The 23,509-nt window shown below is 38.8% G+C and overlaps 1 protein-coding gene across 1 annotated transcript in view; it reads right to left on the reverse strand.

The window, feature by feature from the left end:
- KIF6 (kinesin family member 6) overlaps nt 1-23,509 on the reverse strand; it is a 512,465-nt gene that overhangs the window by 274,400 nt on the left and 214,556 nt on the right. The window contains exon 10 of the mRNA XM_006860583.1: nt 17,898-18,001. Coding sequence (XP_006860645.1) covers nt 17,898-18,001 — 104 coding nt within the window. The remainder of the gene's footprint in view (nt 1-17,897; nt 18,002-23,509) is intronic.

The raw sequence follows: 23,509 nt of genomic DNA on the forward strand, positions 1-23,509 counted from the left end.
ATATAGTTGTTGTTGTTGTTAAAGGCTATTGAGTTGGTTCCAACTCATTGTTGAAGTTGTTAGGTGCCATCAAGTCAGCACAGGCTCATAGCGACCCTATGCACAACAGAATGAAACACTGCCCAGTCCTGGGCTAGCCTCACAATTGTTGCCATGCTTGAGCCCATTGATGCTGCCACTTTGCCAATCCATCTCACTAGGGGTCTTCCTCTTTTTCTCTGACCTTACCAAACATGATATCCTTCTCCAGTGACAGGTCCCTCCGGACAATATGTCTGCAGTGTGAGAGATGAAGTCTGGCCATCCTGGTCTCAAAGGAGCACTCTGACTGCACTTCTTCCAACACAGTGACTCTTGGCAGGGTTTCCGAGAAGCGGCTACTAGGTTTGAACCACCAACCTTGTGGTTATCCTACAGTGCCACACTATATATCCACCATCTAAACACACACTCATGTTTTACAAAGACTTGGTTTAAATTCATCATTTTACTTTAAATAGAAATGTGCAGTTTATTAATTATAAGCGGTCCTAGTATGGTGCTGTAGGATAAGTACTGGACTGCTAACTATAAGGTTGGTGGTCCAAACCCCCAGCCACTCCTCAGAAACCCTATTCGGGGTTGCTATGAGTTGGAACTGACTCGATGACAAACAACAACAGAAACTGTATCTTTTAATCTTAATACCTTAATGGTTTCAGCAAATTTTTTCTTACTAAGGGAGTATGTGGGGCTCTGTTATGGTTAAGGAAGTGGGTTGTATGATGCAAAGTAACCAGATCCAATTTGGAAGCATTTTCTGAACATTCCATTCTGGCAATTTATAGGCTTTTGTTTTGTTTTGTTTAACTATTTAGGTATACAGTCTTATATCAACTGTATAAGAAAGGTACTACTCTGAAAGAATGGGTTAATATATAATATTATGGTTCTAATATATAGAAGTAATCTGAATGCTAACTATGAAAAGAATTGAAAGTTAAAATTCTAGAAGCAGATGTAATTTAGATCTCAGAACCAAGTACGAGTGTTGTGCAACAATTTGGTATATGCCAAGACAGAATATTTCATTGTCAGTCAGCTGTGAAACACAGTGTAAAAATAGAATTAACAAGCAGGGGCTTTTTCCCTGCTGTTCATTAATTAAACAAAACAATTTTATTTGGCCACTTGGAGGTGTAAAGGCAGCAATTGGTAAATTCTTTAAAAATAAATAAATAACCTCTGTAGACTTTTTAGGAAAACACAGCCAGGTGTTGCTGCTGCAGCTGTAGTGTCCATTGAGTCTGTTTTGATTTGTTGTTGTTGTTAAGTGCCGTTGACTTGGTTCTGACTCACAGCAACCCTGTATAGCATTTCCGAGGAGTGGCTGGTGAGTTTGAACCACCAACCTCGCATTTCAACCTGACTTGTGGTCCAGCGCTTTATCATACCATAACTCTACTGTGGTCCAGCGCACCATACCATAACTCTACTGTGTTCCAATTCATAGTGCCCCTGTTTAGGGTTGGTTTCTGAGGCTATAAATCTTTATGGGAGCACAAAGCCTCATCTTTCTCCCACACACAGTCAGGTAGACAGACACTTAAAAACAAAATTACTTTCGATCTCCATAACATTTTTGTGGTTTGACTTTTTTATGTATGTGTGTATATCCTACAGAGAGACATCATGAAAACACGTCTCCCTAAGTGAGTAGACGCCTCAGCAATAATAAAAGTCATATGAAGGAATCATTGTTGTTGTTTGTTCTTGTTAAGTGCCTTTAAGTCAGTTCCAACTCATAGAGTTTCCAAGGTTATCAATCTTTGCCAGCCCAGAAAGCCTCATCTTTCTCCTGTAGAGTGGCTGGTGGGACTGTCAATCATGTGGTTCACATTCCAGTGCTCATCCTATGGAACCACCATGCTCCCCAAGGCATCAGAGGATAATAATAATAATAGCAGTAGATAACCTTTATAGAGTACTTATGTATCTGGTAGAAGGTGTTCCGGTGGTGCAGTGACTAAGCACTCAACCGTTAAGCAAAATGTTGGCGATTCAAACCTGCTAGTCGCTCCATGGAAGACAGTTGTGGCATTCTGCTGCTGTAAAGATGATAGCTTTGGAGTCTCTACAGAACAGTTCTACTGTGTCCTGTTGGGGCAATATGAATCAGAATGTCAATTTGGTGGCAACAGATTTGGTTTTGAATGTGTGAGGCATTGTGCTCAGTACATAACATGAATTAACTCATCAATTCGGATAAAGACACAGTGAGTTTGGTGCCATTGTTATTCTCACATCACAGGTGACTATATGAGACATACAGTCATTTTCTTGAGGCCATTCACTAAGATTAGAAGTTTGAAGTCCACAGAGAAGGAATGAGCATTTTAAGATAATTCATCTCCTTAAACTACAAAAGCCAAGAGTCTCAGGAATCAAGTCTCAGGAATCTAACTCCAGTGAAATAAATTTTCTCTGCCTGATCTTAACGGTTTGGGATGAAGTTCAGAAAATAGGTGAGAGCAAAATTCTGATGATTTCAGATAATTCCTCAGTAATTCACATTCATAGGACAATATATACAAGACCTAGCACACAATGAGTACCAAATCAATATGTATCAAATCTAGACCTCAGGAAATGCTTTCTATCAACAAGAGTCTGATTTTTGAGGACCTCTGTTCATACCAATCACATGGGGGCAGCTCCCTGTAGGGACGCTGGTGGTCTAAAATGAATAGGCTCATGAAGTTCAGTAAGAGGACTCCAACAGAATGTCCAATAATTCATTCAACAACTATTTACTGAGGGCCTATCATGTGCCAGGGATATAATGGCAAACAACACAGGGAAAGTTCCAATGTCCATGAAACTCACTTTCTAGTGGAGGGAGATAGACATTGAACAATTAACCAATTAAATACTATGCCACTGCTATGAAGAAACACAACACGATGTAAAGGTTATCAAGAGTAGTAGGGGGCAGGGTATTTTAGATGATGTGGTCTAGAAGGTCTTTCTGAGAAGGTATGAGGTGAAGGAACAACAGTCTCTGAGGGAGGGATGTTTCAGGTGGCCAGTGAGGAGACAAGGGAGGGGGAAGTGAAGCTTGGGGGGAATGAGGTCAGAAAGCTTGCCAGGGTTAAGGCACATGGGTCTTTGCAGGTCATGGGAAGGGTTCTGGATAGTGAGGTGTGGTCAACACCACTGGTACAAATTCATTCACAATGACAAGAAACAAGGTACAAGTTACCTTGGGATTTTTCATTTTCTAATGATCATTTTGGTAGAAGACAGAGTTTAGTCATATTTCAACTCATTTTCAAGAGATTATTCAAACTCCTGCATGTGTGTGTATGTTTGTTTTTCTCTCTCTTCTCCCTCCTTCCTCCCAACTAGCTCTAGCTCTACCACTCATGCTTGAGGTAGAGTTTTCTAAAGTCCACTTCTCCTATAGTGTTCACAGTGGAGGACTCTCCCAGAGGATAATCAGGAGAGCTCATCATGTTGTAGAACTTGTATGTCATACGCCATGATCTTGAAACATGCTATTATTTTTGAAACATTTGTTTAACAATGGTTTTATAATTAAAATAACCTAGGAAGCCAGTGACAATGAACTGAATATTTAAAAGATGACGATCCAAGGGGCCTAGGTAGTGGGAGCTCTTTGCCACTGACTGCTAACCTACAGTTTGAGGGTTTGGAACTTACCGAGGACTCTGGAGGAAGAGCCTGGAAAACTGCTTCCATAAAGACTATAACCAAGAAACTCCTATGGAGTGGTTCTACTTTGCAACACGTGGGGCTACTATGAGTTGAAATCTACTCGATGGCAGTGGACTTGTGTTTTTGTTTTTTGTTAATATTATTACTGATCTGAAGTTAGGTGGATCTGGGTTGAAAGCAGAGAATATCAAAATGATATTTACTTGCGTTTTATTGACTATGCAAAGACATTCAACTTTGTAGATCATTACAAAATGTGAATAACATTATAAAGAATGGGAATTCCAGAACACTTAATTGTGGTTGTATAGAACCTGTACACAGACCAAGAGATACTTGTTCAAACAGAACAATGGGATACTGAATGGTTCAAAATCAAGAAAGGTATGAGTCAGGTTTATTTCTTTTCACCATATTTATTCAATCTGTATGCTGAGCAAATAATCTGACTATATGAAGAAGAACATGGCATCAGAATTGGAGGGAGACTCAAGAACCACTTGCAAAATACAAATGGCACAAGCTTGCTTGCTGAAAACAAAGAGAACTTGAAGTCCTTACTGATGAAGATCAAAGACCACAGCCTTCAGTATGGGTTATACCTCAATGTAAAAAAAACCCAAAATCCTCATATCTGGACCAATAAGCAACATCCTAATGAATGGAGAAAAGACTGAAGTTGTCAAGGACTTCATTTTACTTAGATCCACAATCAACATTCATGGAAGCATCAGTCAAGAAATAAGGTGACATATTGCAATGGTCAAATCTGCTAAAAAAGCCCTCTTTGAAATATTAAAGAGCAAAGATGTCCCTTTGATAACTAAGCTGCAGCTGACCCAAGCTATAGTATTTTCAATCACCTCATATGCATTTTAAATCTGGACTATGAATCTGGAAGACAGGTGAAGAATACATACATTTGTATCATGGTAAAGAATAGTGAGTATACTGTGAACCGCTAGAAGAACAAACATATCTATGTTGGGAAAAGTATAACCAGAATACACCTTACAAGTGAGGATGGTGACACTTGATCCCACATGCTTTGAAAATATCAGAAGGGACCAGTCTCTGGAGATGAATATCATGCTTGGTAAAATCAAGTATCAGCAAAAAAGAAGTTCTTCAAGGAGCTAGACTGACACAGCGGCTACAACAATGAGCTCAAACACGACAACAATCGCTAGGACGGCACAGCACCAGACAGTGTTGTGCTGTTGTGCATAGGGTCACCAGGAGTCGGAAGCAAATCAATGGCACCTACAATGTTTTCAGTTGGGAGTAAGTACTGACAAAAGACTCTCCCTGAACAACTGGTTTGGTATCTAGTTCTCAGTAGGATTATTATAGCTATGGTGATGAGACACCTCAGATTATCTAAGTTATTATTTTGTTGTTTTTGTTTTTTAATTATTCTGTCTCATAGATTTTAGAAGATATTATCAACTTTTAGAGAGAAAGTCACTATACCTGTAGTTGAGATTTGTTTTATGGTCTTACATAACCATTCTAATCCAATTCCAACATATTGAAAAGCTGAATTCAATTAAAGTTTTATTACACTAGCCTACGGCAAAAGAAGAAACTGTGAGTTAAATATGGTTGAAGTGACTTATTCTATAGTCACCTTTAAATGCTCATTTAAAAAGGATAAAAGCATAATGGTTTATGTACATCACTTTTTCTACAAAGTCTTTCCTCCCTGGTTCCTGTGCTTTGAAAGATACTCCTTCTAATTCATCCTGGACCCAAGTGGCTCTCACAGCATCTCAGCACCACAATAAGCTTCTGTGTCTGATCATCTATCTACCGTCTCCCGTCCAGACATCAGAGGAATCATCTGGCCGTCTCTGAGGGCCTCAGTTACCAACTCAGTGCCTGTCTTACTTAATGAGTGCTGCCATAGCAGGAACACCACCAGTGGATGGCTTTAACAAACAGAAATTTCTTCTCTCCTATATTACAAGTCCAAATTCAGAGCTGACTCTGCAGAAAGATCTTTGTCTCCTTTCAGCATTTGTAGGCCCAGAATTCCTTGAAGATCTTGATGTGTCTTGGCATCAGTCTTTCACTGCATCTAGAAGCTTCACAGTGCAGGGTGTTCACCGTCTAGGGTCTGCACCAAAGGACACACTCCATTCCCAACTCTTCTTTCTTGGTGCCAGTAGGTGTCCTTTTCTCTGCTTACTTTTGTCTCCTTTTATCTTTGTAAGATGTACGGTGTTACAGGCCATATCCCTGGAGAGCTCCCTAACATAGTGTAATGGTTAGATTTCTGTGTCAACTCGACTAGGTCAGGATTTCCAGAGGTTTAGCAGTTGGGATGTGCTTATACTCATGGGAATGAAACCTAATAGAGGCATAGCTCTATGATGAGCAGCTCTGAGTAGCCAATCAATTGAAGGGATGCTTTTTGGGGTGTGTGGCCTGCTCCCAATATAATGGACACATGGGGGGACACGCTGTAGCTCTGTTTTCTGCTGGGGACCAGGGATTCTACATCATAACATAATGAACTACTCTCTCATATATATATATTTCACTAGTTTGGCTTCTCTAGAAAGCCCAACCTAAGACACACAGGTGGGATTGAGGGTAATCCTCTTATTAGCTGCCACATCACATCATCAATACATCACTTCCAAATCACTAAGAATCATGACAGCCAAGTTGATATACATTTTGAGAGGACACAATTCTATCTATGACAGTGCCCCACCTGGTCCCATAGGTACTCAGCTGGTGTTTACTTATTATAATGGATGAATGAAGATGTATATTAGTTTTATTTCAAATTGAGATTTGATAGAACTATGATGACTTAAAAGTCTTCCTTTAGATAAGCATTTAAAATAGAAGTTTGGGCACTGGTGGAACTTTATTAGTACAAATAAGTCCTTTTGAAACAAATTTCGTGCTTATGGATTTGCAAAGACTTTGATTTGGTTTTAAATTATATTTAGTCTTAAGTTACTAATTTTGTAGGGAAAAATTTTAGAAATAAATTCCATCAAATAGTAATTCCCAGTTATGACCAAACATGAGCAAAGTCTCAAGATTGAAGAGTGAAAGCTCCCTCTCTTCTTCAAGTATGGTGGAAGGTTCTGAAAGTAAACTCTGGCCCAGTTCAGCTTGACTCATCTGTTTCAGCCAGGAAGGATGGGGGTAGCCTTCATAGGTGCAGTGACAATAGCAAGAGGGGTCTGGAGATTCCGAAAGAGTGAGAATAGAGGCTGCTCCGGGCTTCTGCAGGAACTGTTTCCTATTTGGTACAGTGAAGCACTTGACTACTAGGTGAAAGGTTGGTGGTTTGAACCCATCCAAAAGACCACAGAAGACAGGCCAGGCAATCTGCTTCTGAAAGGTCACAGGTTCGCAAACCCTACTCAACACATATGGGGCCACCATGAGTCAGAAATTAACAACAAAATATATACTACATTAGGGTACTATGTGTTTAAGGTAACATTCAACTGCATGGATGAATTTCAAGTGTTCAACGTCTTAAATTGTGTAGTTATGTTCCCCAAAGCTAACCAAATACCCTTCAAGTTTCTTCCCCTGGTGTTTTAAGATAGTTATGCATAAGCTCTGCTATACCAACATCCACTGCGTAGTCTTAGAATGCATGCCATGAAATGACCCCATTTAGATGCTATTTAAAACAACACAGACCCTCCCCTCAAAGGCCTTTCAGTTTGGTGGAGGAGACAGATATCAACCAAGCAGTAACACCAGTACATGACTATTTACAGAAATAAGTGGTCCGGAGGAAAAGTACAGAACATATTAAAAAAATGTATGTGGTTGCTAAGTACTGCCGAGTCAGTTTGGACTCACAGTGACCCTGTATAATGTTTCTGAGTTGGTGAGTTTGAACTGCTGACCTTGCAGTCCAGTGCTTATCCTACAGTGCCACACCAAGCACAATCATAATCCAGTGGGGGTGCAGACCAGAGAAGGCGTCTTCAAGGAAGCATGATTTGAACTGAGATGTGAAGGATGAGTGAACAAACCAGGCGAGTGTTTGTGTGTGTGTGTTCCCACTTGTGTATGTTATCCCAATCAGAGATAACCCATGTGTGAAGGTCTCAGGATAGAAAAAGAGCATGTAATATTTATGAAAACAAAAGACCAGTGTCATTGAAGCAAAAGGGCAGAAGAGGAATGTGAAAAGTGGTTGAAAATGTCTGGAAGGTCCGATCAGGCAGAGATTTATATGGTATGCGAAGGATTCTGGTCTCATCCCAAGTGCAATGGGAAGTCATAAGTCACTGAAGAGTTTTCAGAAGAGAAATGAAATGATAAGATATGCATTGAAGAAGAAAAAAGAAAGAATATTCTAGTTGCACAGATAAACATTTAGAAGGGAGCAAATAGAAGTTGTGGAAAATTCATTATGTGACTATTTTAGAAGTAGAAAAGAGATGATGGAAGTTTGGAAAAGGATCATAACAGGAGAGGTGGTAGAAAGGTAAGGTCCAGAACATAGTTTTGAAGAGTCAGTCAGCCAAACATGAAAGAAAAACTTGTTGATGTGAAGTCGACTGTGACTCATAGCAACCCTATAGGATAGGATACAACTGTCTCATAAGGTTTCTAAGGCTGAAATTGTTACAGATGCAGATCTTCTTCTACAGAGCATCTGGTGAATTGGAACCACGGATCTTTCTGTTAACAGCTGGATTCTTAACCACTTATGCCACTGGGGTTCCTTGATAGAGTCAACAGGACTTCCAGTGGATGGGATTTGGGGGGATGAGGAAAAGGGAGACTGACAGCTGACTTGTAATTTCTGGCTAGTCGTTGTTAACTGCCATCCAATCATTTCTGACTCAGAGCCTGTGTAGGGTTTCCAAGGAGTGGCTGGTGTTTTTGAACCACTAACTTTGTAGTTAATAGTGCAGTGCTTATCCAGGTCTGGCTTAGGCAATCGTAAGTATTATAGAGCCACTGCCTAATGAGGAGTATAGTGTCAGAGATCACGTCTGGAGGAAAACAAAGAAGAATTCAGTTGGGGGCACACTGAATTCAGGGCCAGCTGCCAGTTAGGCAACTGGATCAATGAGTATTAAGTTCATACAAGTATTGGGCTCATAAAATAAATGTAAGAGTCAGCAGCAGTTGGGTGGTAATCGAAATGTGAGAGTAGATGAGATCATCTCAGGAAAAAGCATAAAGTGAATAGAGAAGAAGAAATCCTAGGACCCTGCATAGAGAAATGTCAACACAAATGGAGATGATCTGATCCCAGCAGGCCCACGAAGCCCAGGAGTAGCCTGGAGTTAGATAGAAAACAAGAGAAGAAATGTTTCATTGGGAAGGTGGTTCATGATTTTGAATACTGCTGAGATATCAAGAAAGAAGAGGACTGAAATATGACCATTAAAGTTAACTACACTGAGGTCAATGATCTTAACAACAACCACTTCAATGTGGTGAAGTAAAAGCTAGAATGGAGTGTTAAAGAGTGGGTGGATGGGAAGGAAAGGGACACAGTGAGGGAACTCCACTTCTTGGAGTAGTTTAGCTTAAAGGTAAAGACAGGATGGAGTAATAAAAGGGACAGCATTTAAAGTTTTTATTTTAAATATGGGAAAGATCCGGGCCCATTGAAATATTTATAAGAAGAAACCAAAAAAGAAAGAAAGTTAAAGACAATGACAAATATAAAGGGAGTTATGTTCCTGAAATGGCAGAAAAGGCTAGGACCCAAAGTACAGCTGGGGAGATTAACTCTGGACAGAAGGGACACAGCCTCTAAGGCAACAGTGAAGGAGGAGAAAATGAATGCAGATGCAGGCCCATTGTAGGTCTGGTAGCAGAACAGGAAGTTGAGGGCAAGCTCCTCAATTTGAAGATGTAATAATTAATTACTGAGACATACATTTGGATGCTCTGAGAAACATTTAGTCAAAGATCAATCACCATTATTAAACAAACCATAGTAAGATTTTACCTAAAGAAAAATTCCTCCCTGTGCAATTTTGTCTTGCTTGATGAGTTATCTTTTAATTTTATATCCTCCTTTGTCATAGAGTTTTTCCAGTGTTTTTAAAAGTCATATAATTTTATTGAAGTAAATTTTATATACAGAAAGAGTCACCTTTTCTAGATACACAATGCTATACATTTTGACAAGTGTGTACAATTTATTTTTGGAGTCCTGGTGTGGCGCCAGAGGATAAGCAAGATTGACCTCAAGGTCAGTTTGAACTGCAAGGTCGACACTTCAAACTCACCAACTACTCCTCAGAAACTCTATACAGGGTCGCTATGAGTCAGAACCTATTTGATCGCACTTAACAACAACATACATTTATACAAACAACACTAACATCATGATAGGCTGTTGTGTGCTATTGAATCAGTTCCTACTCATATTAACTCTGTATAGAATTTCCTAGAGGTTGGTGAGTTTGAGCGGCTGACATTGCAGTTACCAGTTCAGTGCTTATCCACATCAGTGCCCCAAATCAAGATATAGAGTACTTTAACCACCCTAAACAGTTTCCTCTTACCTTTTTGTAATCAATCCCTCCCCACCACTAGCAACTTTGGCAAACACTGATCTGATTTTTGTCTCCATACTTTTGCCTTTTACAAAATGTCATATAAATGGAATCATATAGCAGGTAGACTTCTGAGTCTGTCTTCTTTCACTTAGTATAATGCTTTTGAGATTTATCTGAGATATTGAATGTATTAATAGCTCATTTACTTTATTCTATTGCTTAGTTGTACCATAATTGGTTTTTCCACTTACCACTTGATGGGCATTTGGGCTCTTTCCAGTTCTGGGCAATTATGAAAAGAGCTACTATAAATATTGATATAGAGCTCTTTGTGTGGACATACATTTTCATTTCTCATGTATAAATACCCAGAAGTGGGACTGCTAGATTTATGGTAGTAAGTGTTACGCTTAACTTTTTAAGAAACTGCCAAACTTTTTTCAAAGTCCCATGTAACATACCATCCAGCAATTGATACGAGGTTCAGCTATTGGGCACCCTCACTAACACTTGCTATTGTCAGTTTTCAAAGAGCTATCCTAATAATTCTACAGTACAATCTCATTGTGGTTTGAACTGTATTTCCTTAAATGCCTACTGATGATGAACATTCAGGTCCCTGTTTGACTAGATAAAGTATCTGTTCAAATCTTTGGTTCATACTTCTAATGTTTTCTTACTACTGAGTTGTGACAGTTCGTTAAGTATTCTGGAACCAAGTCCTTTGTCAGATACGTGCTTTTCAAAATATCTTCTTCTGATCTCTGGCTTTGTAATTTTCTTAACAGTGTCTTTCAAAGAGCAGAAGTTTCCAATTTTACTGAAGCCCAATTTGCCTATTTTTTTCTTTTTTGCTTCATGCTTTTCACATCCTAAGAAATCTTTGCCTAATCCAGATTCACAAAGATTTGTTCTTTATTTTGTTTTAAACTTTTTATATTTTAGACATTTACATTGGGTTTATGATCCATTTTGAATACATATGTACATATGTTGTAAGGTAAGCGTTATTCTCTTACAAAGTTGTTTTAGCAATTACAGATCCTTTGCATTTCCACAAATTTAAGGATCAACTCATCAATTTATATGAAAATAAAACCTGCTGGGCTTTTTGTTGGGATTTTGTTAAATTTATAAGTCAATTTAGAGAGAATTGGTATCTTAATAACATTGGAGAGTCTAACCTATGAACTTGGTGGAGGGCTCCATTTACTTATTCTTTGATTTTTCTTATCAATATTTTATCATTTCCAGCATGCAGATTTTGCACATATTTTCTAGATTTTTTTTCCTAATTACTTTGTTGTTGTTTTTATTACTTTTTTATTTTAAATTATGTGTTATTTTCATTTAAATTTTGAATTGTTTTATTAGTAGATAGAAATAGACTTGAGTCTGCATATTAACCTTGTATCCTACAATCTTGCTAAACTGGTTAGCTGTATTGCAGATTCTGTGGGGTTTCCTATAGACATGACCATGTTGTCTGTGAATAAAGACAGCTTTATTGTTTTCCTTCCCAATTCTGTGTCACTTTCATGTATTTCCTCACTTGACTGCATTGACTTTAGTGTGATCTTTTAGTACGATGCTGAATAGAGACAGTGAGAAAGGACATCCTTGCCTTGCTTCCTATCTAACACTTCAAACCCACCAGCCACTCTGTGGGAGAAAGATGAGGCTGTCTACTTCCATTAAGATTTACAGCCTTGGAAACCCTATACAGGGTCACTATGAGTCGGAACCAACTCCATGGCTATTGGTTATGTTTGGGTCTTGATTAGTGCAAGAAAAATAAGCGAAGTTCACATGCAGCGAATGAAAGGTAATTGTGATGAAGAATTTGTTGCAAGTAGGGGTTGGTTCAATCATTTCAAAGTGAGGGCAAATGTATATAGGAGTAAATGGTAAGTATGAGTTGTGTAAGTCAGACATTCCTAACTCAGGGACTTGGTGGTGTGGTGGTGATACTGTGCCGTCGAGTCAGTTACAACTCACAAGGAGCCCATATAGAGTTTCTGAGGCTGTAAATCTTCACAGGAGCAGAAAGCCTCATCTTTCTTACTATGCTGCCAAATCACAATCAGTCTTCTGTGGCCCTTAAATGACATATTAACTCTTGTACATATGGAATCACCATTTATCTGTCTAGTTCTTTTTCTTAGTTCTAGTGAGAATCCCAAGCTTCTTCCAGGCCAGTCTCATTCAAACCCTCAGTAGTTAATTCCTGTTATGTGCTAGTCCCTTGTTGGTCTCCTGCTATCTGCTTCCTCTCTGCACACTGCTCATTTCCTCTTTATACCTATGTTTACATGGTCTCCATCATTTTAGAATGACATCTCTTTCCTATTGACATCCTTATTCAGCTTACTGGATAGGTAAGATCTGTAGGAATGTATCCCATTTCTTAATTCTTAATAACTTAGCTTTTTTTATGACACATTGTTGTTAAGTGCCATTGAGTTGGGTCCAACCCAGAGCGACACTATATAGAGTTTACGAGGAGCAGCTGGTGAGTTTGAACCACTATCTTTCAGTTCAAACCAACTTTGCAGTCCAGCTCATTAACCCACAGCACCACACCAGGCCTCCCTTATTATACATAATGAGTCATAAGAGTATTAAACTATAGATAATAATCTGACATTTAAAAGCTTGAAGTTGAAAGTACCATACAGGCCATTTAACTTAATTCTCCCACTTTACACATAGGAAGCCTAAGTCTAGAGTGATATGAGAAAATTAATATGGGTAAAGTTGAGACTAGAATACAGTGTTTAAAATTCTGTGTCCATGTATTCTTCCTAAGATAGTACTAAGATGCTATCCTGATTTCTGTTATATATGTGTTTCAGCACTGGACTGTGAACTATAAGGTCGTCAATTTAAACCCACCAGCAGCTCCTGGGATACCCTATACAGGGTAGCTATGGGTTGGAACAAACTCAATGGGACTTAACAACAACTACAACATATATTTGTGTGTGTGTGTGTGTGTGTGTGTGACTTCCCCAATAAAACTGTAATTACTTGGATACATTCTATATCCTATACTACTGAATTCCCCAAAGCATCTATTAAAATAATTGTCATTGAGTAGGTGCCAGTGACTGTGAAGATGGCATTGGACCAAGCCTGTTGTACATGGAGTCACCACGAGTCAGCGCCAACTTAATGACAACTAACAGAAAGGAGCTCAGTAAATTCAGGTTGAAAAATGCACTGATTTGCATAAGAACTTTTCCCCCTCCTGTTAGAAAAGACTGCAGATTTTTAAAGATATCCTGACACTTTGGGCAAACTTGAGCCTATGAGCTCTTGTTACATTCCATCTTAGAATTAAATAATTCTCTACAGAAAATATTCCACTCATTTAGATTTGGGTTAGGATATAATGCCTTCATCCTAGCCGAATATCGAGGGGTGCATTGTTTTGTCAGAGGAACAAAGGGGTATGTGTTTAGAGAATTACTCAGAAGCAAATCTTCACCCAAGAAGTTCTGTATAAACATTAACTTGGCTATACAGCCTTTGTCCAGCTGGGTTCTTTAAAATTTACCCAGGCAAAAAAAAAAAAAAAGACAGACCCTAAAAAGAAAAAAAAATCACTAAAACTAGAAGCTGATAGCTAAAATCCTCTTCAGTTAAAGCATCCAAGTCAATACAACAAATATTTACATTAAAACTGAATATTTAGAAAATGTTTCCAAAAATGTGATAGGATTGAATGTTAACATACATCTGTTTTTAGACATCCTTCAGAGAATCCCCAACAGGATTGTGTTCTGCCATACCAGTCAGGAGAAACAGGAATCAATAGGACATTTCTGCCACTCAGTTCTGTCAAGGGATTGGGGTTCTCCCTTGCTCCCTCCAGTACTATATCACCCACCCTGCTGCCCTGCCATCCGGGGAGTTAGAGTACACAAAGAGGACTACAGCTGATTCCCAATCCTGGATAAGTGTCTAGTGCCCTAGAAGACAAAGAAGTGATGAACAGATCATGGTGATGACCAGCAGACAAGTGATACATGACGGAGAAAATACAACTTACGTCTCTCTTTCACGTTAAGATTTAAAAGAATTCATTAAAAGCTACCAGATTTTTGATTATACTAATATTGAACTGGAGTCGTGGAGTGGCACTGTGGGTTAATGCACTGGACTGCAAAGTCAGTTTGAAACACAAGGTCGACGGTTCAAGCTCATCAGCCGCTCCTCGGAAACTCTATACAGCATCTCTATGGGTCAGAAAAAACTTGATGGCACTTAACAACAACAACAATATCCAACTAGGTAATTATGGCAAAAATAAATGCAGCAACAACACAACAGAAAATATAATAACAAAACATATTACTTGGACAAGCACTAAATTTATTGGATTGTTGTGAAACCGTATTCTTTGCTTTAGCAAGGTGGATGTTGTCGGCAACATTTGCTCTGCCTAACCTCTGATCAGAAATCACTAATAAGATGTGGTGCTATCTTGAACAATTGCCTTGAGAACAGGAAAATCATTACACTGAGAGTTGGCTGATGCTTATTTAGTAGTATGTGAACTAGTTTGACAGACTCCTGAGCTCAACGTTAATTACTACTTTTCCTGCAATCTCATCGTGCTTTGTTTATAGATTTCTAAAATACTTATGCATTGTATCACTATCATTTGTGCTTCTGTGTGTTGTGACCACTAAATCGTGAGCTATGGAGAGCTCATTTGGGTCTTGTTCCTCTTTGTGTTCCTCTCAGGGCAAAGGGTAGAGTTTTATAAGTATTAGATAAATAATAAATGTTGAATAAATGAATGAAAAATGAATACATTAATTACACAAAAGCCAAACTCAAACAAACAACTAATAGCAACCCTACATATATGCTGTCTATGTAGTAGCTCTCCAGACTGACATTTTTATGTTTTACCTCACTGGATCAATAGAATCCAACCTAAGATCTGAGAATTGTTCAATATTTCATATCTGTTGTCCCAATTTTATTTCTCTCTATCCTCCACCAATCTCATGTGGATGACAAAATCTATTACTATTATTTGAAGTTTTTTAAATAGAAAAAAATCGTTTAGTTAAAAATAAATGGCAGGTAATTTTAGCAAACAACAAGGTAAACATTACACAATGCCAAGTATCATAAAGAATATATACCAAAAATGGCTCATTGCGTCTTCATTACTGATTGTTTCTTTTAGTGGAGGATAGTCTGTGGTAGTTCTTTCAGAGGCAGCCCTAATGGTTACGTAGTCACCAACTTCACAAAAGGTTCGAGGTTTGAACCTACCCAGAGGCACCATGGAAGGCAGGCCTGGTCATGTCTTCATAACAAAATACCACAAAATGGGTGGTTTTAAAGAATAGACACGCATCTTCTCTCTGTTGCCGTGTGAGGCTAGAAGGCTGACTTCCAGGTGTCAGCAAGTCTGAAAGGCCACAGCTCTGAAGCACTTGTGTTCTGATACTCATGGGTCACTATGAGTTGAAAATGACTTGATGACAACTAATAGGTTATTTCAAAGAGGCTCTCCAACAGTAAACTTGCTCTGCCCTTTTAGGTCTCAAAATACCTTTATATCATCTTCACATCTGAATACTAATTTTGCTAGATGTAAATATCTCCAGTCTTCCTAATTCATGGTCCAGCTTTCACACACATATGAGGCAAATGAAACGTTGATTGAAGATCCAAGTAAAATGAAATCTTGTGCAACTTCAATATTTTCTCAGTTTATCAAGATGTTATTTATTGGTCCAGTTGTGAGGACCATAGTGAAGGCTGTGGTCTTTGATCTTCATCACTAAGTATTTTGAGTCCTCTTGGCAAAGTTATGTCACCTGTGTTTTGAAGGTTGTTAAAGAGTCTTCCTCGAATCCTGGTGCCATGTCCTTCTTCATATAATCCAATTTCTCGGATTATTTGCCCAAGATACAGACTGAATAAGTATGGCTAAAGGATAGACTTCTGGCCCACACCTTTCTTGATGTTAAGCAATTCTTGATGCTCTTATTCTGCTCAATTGACTGCCTCTAGGTTTATGTGCAGTTTCTCATGAACACAATAAAGTGTCCTACAGAATATCCATTCTTCATAATGTTACCCATAATTTGAAATTATCCACACAATCTAAAGCCTTTGCACAATCAATTAGGCATAAGTAAGCATATTTCTAGTATTCTCTGCTTTCAGCCAAGATCCACCTGACGTCAGCAACAATTTTCTTTGTTCCGTGTCCTTTGAGTTGCTCTCAACTCATACTGATCCTATATGGGGTTTTCCAGGCTTTAAATCTTCACAGGATCACAAAGCCTCTTGGTTCTCCCGTGGAGCCGCTGGCAGGCTTGAACTGCAGACCCCGTGGCTCGCAGTCCTGTGCTTCAGCCTTGAAAATCCTAAGGGATGGTTCAACTCTGTCCTATAGCGTCATAACCAACTTAACAACAATGGGATTTTTGGGTATCCTAGAGGAATGAGAAGTCCTGGTGTGTTGCTGTAGGATAAGCACTGGACTGCCAACAACCAGGTTGGTGCTTCAAGCCCACCAGCTGCTCCTTGGAATCCCTATAAAGTGTTGTTATGAGTCAGAACTGGTTTGATGATACAAAAGAGGAGTGAGAACTTTACATATAACAGAAGTTTTGTGAAAGATTTCTCATATTCTAGGCCTACCTCTCAAATTGCCACAACGTAGAAGAATGAACACTAGTTTCATTGCTTGTATTATTTACTGTTTCCCCTGGTGAGAGAGGACAAGGTGAAACGGTAGCATACCTTTAGAAAAACCTTGCATAACGCTATTTCTTATTTGAATATAGAAAATGCTAGTAGTGGCTTGTAAGCTCTGTCCATTACTATTGTTGTTTTTATGTGCTGTTGAATCACTTCTGACTCATAGCGACTCTGTATAGGGTTTCTAGGAGCAGCTAATGGGTTTGGACGGCTGATCTTGTGGTTCGAAGTCCAGTGCTGATCTACAGCGCCACCTCAGGAGTCCAGTCCATTACTACCACCCCACAAATGCTTCATATGCAGAACAGAAACAACAAGAAAGCCCACCACTGTGGCTCATGATCAGAGAGAGAATGAAAGCTACACGGTGTCACTGATATGCCATATGGCTGCAAATCTAAAGGCTCTGAAAGATGCCGCATCTGTATAAATCCCTGAATACCTGCTTTCATTCCCATTTACAGTGTCTGAACTATAATATATGGGCCATCTATTTATTAAAGGAGACGGCTTACTTTGGCATGGGATAAATTGGTGCTTCCAGCAAGATGCTGTTTAATACAAAGGACGCTTAAATCTGAGATCCACAGCTTAAGAGTGTGTGGTGTATGCGTTTTTAAATTGCATGACTCTTATACAATCTCTTTTCTTAGTTGGCATGAGAAGGATATTCCCATCCTCTTTATGCTCTCTGCTCTTTACTTCCTCAAAGCTGAGGCGGCGAAAACACTGCCAGCCTTATCCAGCTTTTCATGGAAAGCCGCCACTCTGAACTGGCGCCTAAATGCAATTTCAGACTATCCCAGGAGACACTCATGCTTTGAGGTGAATTTATAACATTAGGGCCAACAAAGAAGTTAACACAAACTTTCACTGTGAAAAGGAAGAGAAGAAAAGAAAAAAACAACCAGTCTGCTGGCTTACTGGAGGAGCTCTGCTTCTGTGAGTGCCTCTGTCCGCTGCTCCCCTGTAAGAATGGCCAGTTCATCCTTGAGCTCCTGTATTTCCTTCTTTAGCCGGACAATCATCTACAAACGAAAGGCGGGAGAGTCAAAGTCTACTTCTCATGAAGATACACTTGGAGACAGAAAACAGGCATCTTTTAAAATGATTCAATATTTTAAGGATACAAAAATATAGAGAACGACATGCAAAGCACTCGCATACCTGTTATTGCCAAGTGCCACTGAATTGGTTCTGATTCATAGCGACCCTGTATAGGGTTTCCGAGGAGCGAGTGGTGGGTTTGAACTGCCAACCTTGCGGTTCAAACTGACATTGCAGTTGAGTGTTTATCCTACACAACTCCAATCCCTACCACTCAGCTTTGCCATAATAGTTCTAGAATCTTTTCTTTTAGCAAATACAACAGCACTGCTGTAACTGGAACCCTCTTGTATAATTCTTCAGTCCCTTTCCCTTTCCATCCTTCCTGGGGTGATAACTATACTATGTTTGTTGTTGTTGTGAAGTGCCATCCAGTCTGTTCCGACCCATAATGACTCTGTATAGGGTTTCCGAGGAGCAACTGGTGAGCTTGAACCTTATGGTTCCAAGTGACTTTGCAGTCCAGCACATTAACCCACAGCACCACACCAGGACTTCATACTGCATTTGGTAGGCATCATTTCCCTGTATGCTTTTATACATTCACTCCACATGTAAGGGTGGATGCATAAATTGTGTATGATATCATTCTGCATGTCTTAAATTTTATTTAAATGTTATCACACTGTATGCAATTGCAACTAGTTTCCTCCCTACTTTATTGCTGTGAAATTATTCACATTGCTTGGTGCGGTTCTGGGTCATTAGTTTTCATGGATATATGTATGTAATATTTTAGCAAAGGAATGTATCACAATTCATTTATTGGCCTCCTGTTGATGGGCATTTAGGGTTTTCACTTTTGCTGTTGCAAATACTGTTGCTATGAAACCCACTATGTCAATCTTGTTGGACACACGTGAGAGTGTTTCTACAGTGTATACCTGGAACGAGAATGACTGCATGGCAGCGTATGTGCTTCTTTTCCTGGGTGAATGTTGTTAAACTGCTCTTCAGAGTAGTTGTACACTTACATACCCACTAGCTATATTTGTAAGTCCCCTTCCCGCACACCCTGCATGCATGTCACTGTGTGGAATTCATAGGCATTTAAATTTTGCAAATCTGGCATGTGTAAAATGGCACCTCCTTTGAGTTTTTGCATTTGCATTTTCTTGAGTATTAGTTGAGCTCTTCATCTTTCCATATGTACATGGGCTGTTTGGCTTTCCTCTTTTGTGAGTTATCTATTTGTATTCTTGTCCCTGGTTCAATTATATCGTGTAAGTTGATTTACTTTCCTTTATTGACTTTCAGGCTTCTTTATATATTCTGGATGTGAATCCATTGTTAGTTTTAAGCAGTGCACATATTGTTTGCCAATCTATAGTATCTTTTTCATGTTGAAGTGTTCTTTGTGTTAAATCAAAGCTTAAAATTCTAATGTAATCTAATTTATCAACTTCTTGTTTTGTAACCTGCACCTTCTTAAGGAAAATCTATCTTATGGATACAAAACCATAGAAATATTTGCCCATATATATGTTTTTCTAAAGTTTTAAAGCTTTGTTTTTTTTTCCAATTTGGGTGGAATTTATTTTGTATAAGGTATAAGATAATGATTTAATTCCATTTTATTTTTCTTGTATGGCTAACCCTATGAGGTATGCAACTATAATTTGCAATATGTTTTCATAAATGAGTATATCTGCTTCTGAGATTCTGGTTGAAAATATTTCTAATTTTACTATATATATGCCAATTGTTGCTGTTGTTAAGTGGTGTCAAGTCAGTTCCAACTCATAGTGACTCTCTACAGGGTTTCTGAGGAGCAGAAACTGCCAACCTTGTGGTTCAAACTGACCTTATGTTCCAGTGTTTATCCTACAGTGCCACAGCAGGACTCCATATATGCCAACCAATGCCACACTTTGATTTACTATGTCATAAGATGTGTTGGCTTTCTGCTCCTACAAAGATTTAAAGCATCAGGAACCCTATTCAGGGTTGCTATGAGCCCAAACTGACTGGAAGGCACTTAACAACAACAACAATAGGACAAGCTCCTTCCAGCTTGCTCGTTCTCAAACAGACTTAGCTATTCTTGGCCATTTGTTCTTCCTTATAGATTTCAGACTTAGTTTGCTAAATTCAACCAAAGCCCTACTCAAATTTTACTGGAATTGATTGAATTAAAAGATTAACTTGATGAGACTCATCAAATTAATGATATTGAATTATTCCATCCATGAGCATGGGATATAGCCATCCTTTGATTCCATTTAATATAGATGTATAATTTTCTATAAATTTTAGGTTCTGTGGGATAAGCACTGGACTTCAAACCACAAGATCAGCAGTTCTAACCACTAGACCCTCCATGGGAGAAAGATGGGGCTTTCCACTGCTGTCAAGATTTACACCCTTGGAAAACATATACAGGGTCACTATGTATCTGTGTCCTGTTGAAAGTGAGTCTTGTTTATAAGTATCTTGTTGTTGTTTTTAAGTGCTGTTGAATCAGTATCAACCCATGGCAACCCTGTAGAGGGTTTCCAAGGAGCGACTGTGTATTTGTATATAAAACATAATTAGGTTTTATATCAGACATTTTAAAGTTTTTGTTGCTAATACAAATGGAATATTTGTAAAATTGCATTATCTAATTGCTGGTTTGTGCTATGTCTGAAGATACTTAATTTTAAGTAAGGGTTATGTATTCAGTAAGTTTCTGAACCTTTGTTGGTTCTGCTGATCATTCAATGAAATCAAAGGCAAGTAATGACAAGTTTTCATTTTCCCTAATCTTAAATTGTATTTCTTTTTATTATTTCATTGTCCTAGCTAGGACTTCAAAGTACAATGCTTAGGACATCCCTGTCATGTTGCTTCTAACAGGTCACCTTTAAACATAATACTTGCTGTGGGTCTTTGGTTATATTCTTAATCAGTTTAAGGATTTTAACTTAGATTCACAGTTTAACAAGTCTCTTAAAAGTATGGATGGAAAATAAAATAAAGATGGCTATTTATGTGCTTTTTCTGCATCTACTGAGATAATCATATAACATTTCTCTCATAATTTTGAACGTGGTTGTTGTTGTTAGGTGCCATCAAGTTGGCTTCGACTTATGCACAACAGAATGAAACGTTGTCAGTCCTGCACCGTCCTAACAATAGCTGTTATGCTTGAGCCCAGTGTCGCTGCCACTGTGTCAGTCCATTTCATTGGGGGGGTCTTCCTCTTTTTTGCTGACCCTCCACTTTGCCAAACATGATGTCCGTCTCCAGTGATTGATCACTCCTGACAACATGTCCTAAGAATAAGAGATAAGCCTTCCATCCCCACTTCTAAGGTGCATTCTGGCTCACTTCTTCTAAGACAGATTTGTTTGTTCTTCTGGCAATTCATGGTATTTTCAATATTCTTCATCAGCACCAGAATTCAAATGCATCAACTCTTCTACAGTCCTCCTTATTCACTGTCCAACTTTTACATTCATATGAGGCAATTGAAAAGTCCATGGCTTAGGTCAGGCACACCTTAGTCCTCAAACTGACATTTTCATTCACGAATATTATAAAGAGGTCTGTGGCAGCCAAGTTGTCTAGTGTGATACATCATTTGATTTCTTGACTTCTGCTTCTATGAGTTTGATTGTGGATCCTAGTGAAATGAAGTCTTTGACAATTTTAATCTCTTCCCTGTTTATCATGATGTTATTTATTGGTCCAGTTGTAAGGATTCTTGTTTTCTTTACACCCATCAGGAATTTTGTCATGAGGAACTAAGAATTCTGGAATACTTGATCTTCACAATGTTGTCCATAGTGTGTTTATGATCCACACCTTTGAATGCCTTTGCATAGTTAGTAAAGCACAGGTAAACATATTTTTTTGTATTCTCTGCTGTCAGCCAAGATCCATCTGACATTAGCAATGGTAGCTCCCCTTCCATGTCCTCTTCTGAATCCAGCTTGAATTTCTAGCACCATTCTGTCGATGTAGAATTGCAACCACTTTTGAATTACCTTCAGCAAAATTTTACTTGCATGTGTTAGGAATGACATTGTTTAGTGATGTCCACATTCTGTTGGGGTAAATGTCTCTGGATGTTGTGGATCACCATAATTCATGAAATCATATTTAATGTAGGAACTATTTCAGAATTACACAATGAGCAATCAAGTTAGCTTCTAGTTAGCTTAAGAAATTAGGCCTTTCAAGCCATTCCCAAGCTCCCATCCCTATATGTTATTGTTGTTGTTAAGTGCAGTCAAGTCACTTCCAACTCACAGCAACACTATATTGGGTTTCCGAAGAGTGGCTTGTGGATTTGAACTGGCAACTTTGTGATTAGCAGTCCAATGCTTATCTTACAGTACCACTGTTGTTGTTTGTTGTTAAGTTCTACTGAGTCAATTCCGACTCATAATGACCCTGTATAGAGTTTCCTAGGAGCAACTGGTGGGTTTGAACTACTGACTTTGTGGTTCACAGTCCAGTGATGCTGCTGTGAACTGCCATCAAAGCAGTTTCAATTCATAGTGACCCTGTGTAGGGGTTCCAAGGAGTGACTGGTGGGTTTGAACTGCCGACCTTGTGGTTCCAGCTGACCTTGCAGTCCAGTGGATTATTCTGCAGTGCCACACCGGGATTCCAGCGATAGTCTTTTAAAATTATATTTCTATGTATTTCTCTTTTACTATACCATACTTGTATTTTAGTCTATTTTTCTAAAGACAAATAATCCTCATATATACCCACTGTGCATGTTATCAAGGAGTCCAGTTGGTACCATGGGTTATGTGTTGGACTGCAATCCACAAGGTCGGCAGATGAGATGCCATATCATATAGCATTTTAATGATAATATGGCCACAATCCACCACCCAACTGTCAGTTTGTCCTATTGTAGTGGCTTGTGTGTTGCTGTGATGCTGGAAGTTATGCCACCAGTATTTCATATACCAGCAGAGTCCACCCATGGTGGACAGGTTTCATCTGAGCTTCCAGACTAAGAAGAATGAAAGGCAGACTACCTTTGAACGTTTCACCGCTGAAAACCATATTAATAGCAGTGGAACACTGTTAGATAGCAACAGAATATTGAAACATTATGAATAGCATCAGAATATTACAAAATATAGTGCCAAAATATGGGCCCCTCATTTTGGAAGGCACTGAAAATGCAATTGGGCAAGAGCTACCTCCTCAAAGTAGAGTTGACCGTGATGATGAAAATTGAGGAAAGCTTTTAAGAGCTTCCTCTTAAAAGTGCCATCAAATGTGCCATTTGATGATGGGCACATATCAAAATGAGAAGAGACAGCTGTAAACATCCATTAATAATCAGAATGCATTGCATTAAGATCAATATCCTAGGCATTAGTGAGCTGAAATGGACTGGTATTGGCCATTTTGAATATGACAACCATATGGTTTACTATGCTGGGAATGGCAAATTGAAGAGAAAAAGTGTTACATTC

The sequence above is a fragment of the Chrysochloris asiatica genome, unplaced genomic scaffold, assembly GCF_000296735.1.
Source record: "Chrysochloris asiatica unplaced genomic scaffold, ChrAsi1.0 scaffold00038, whole genome shotgun sequence".
Lineage (NCBI taxonomy): Eukaryota > Metazoa > Chordata > Mammalia > Afrosoricida > Chrysochloridae > Chrysochloris > Chrysochloris asiatica.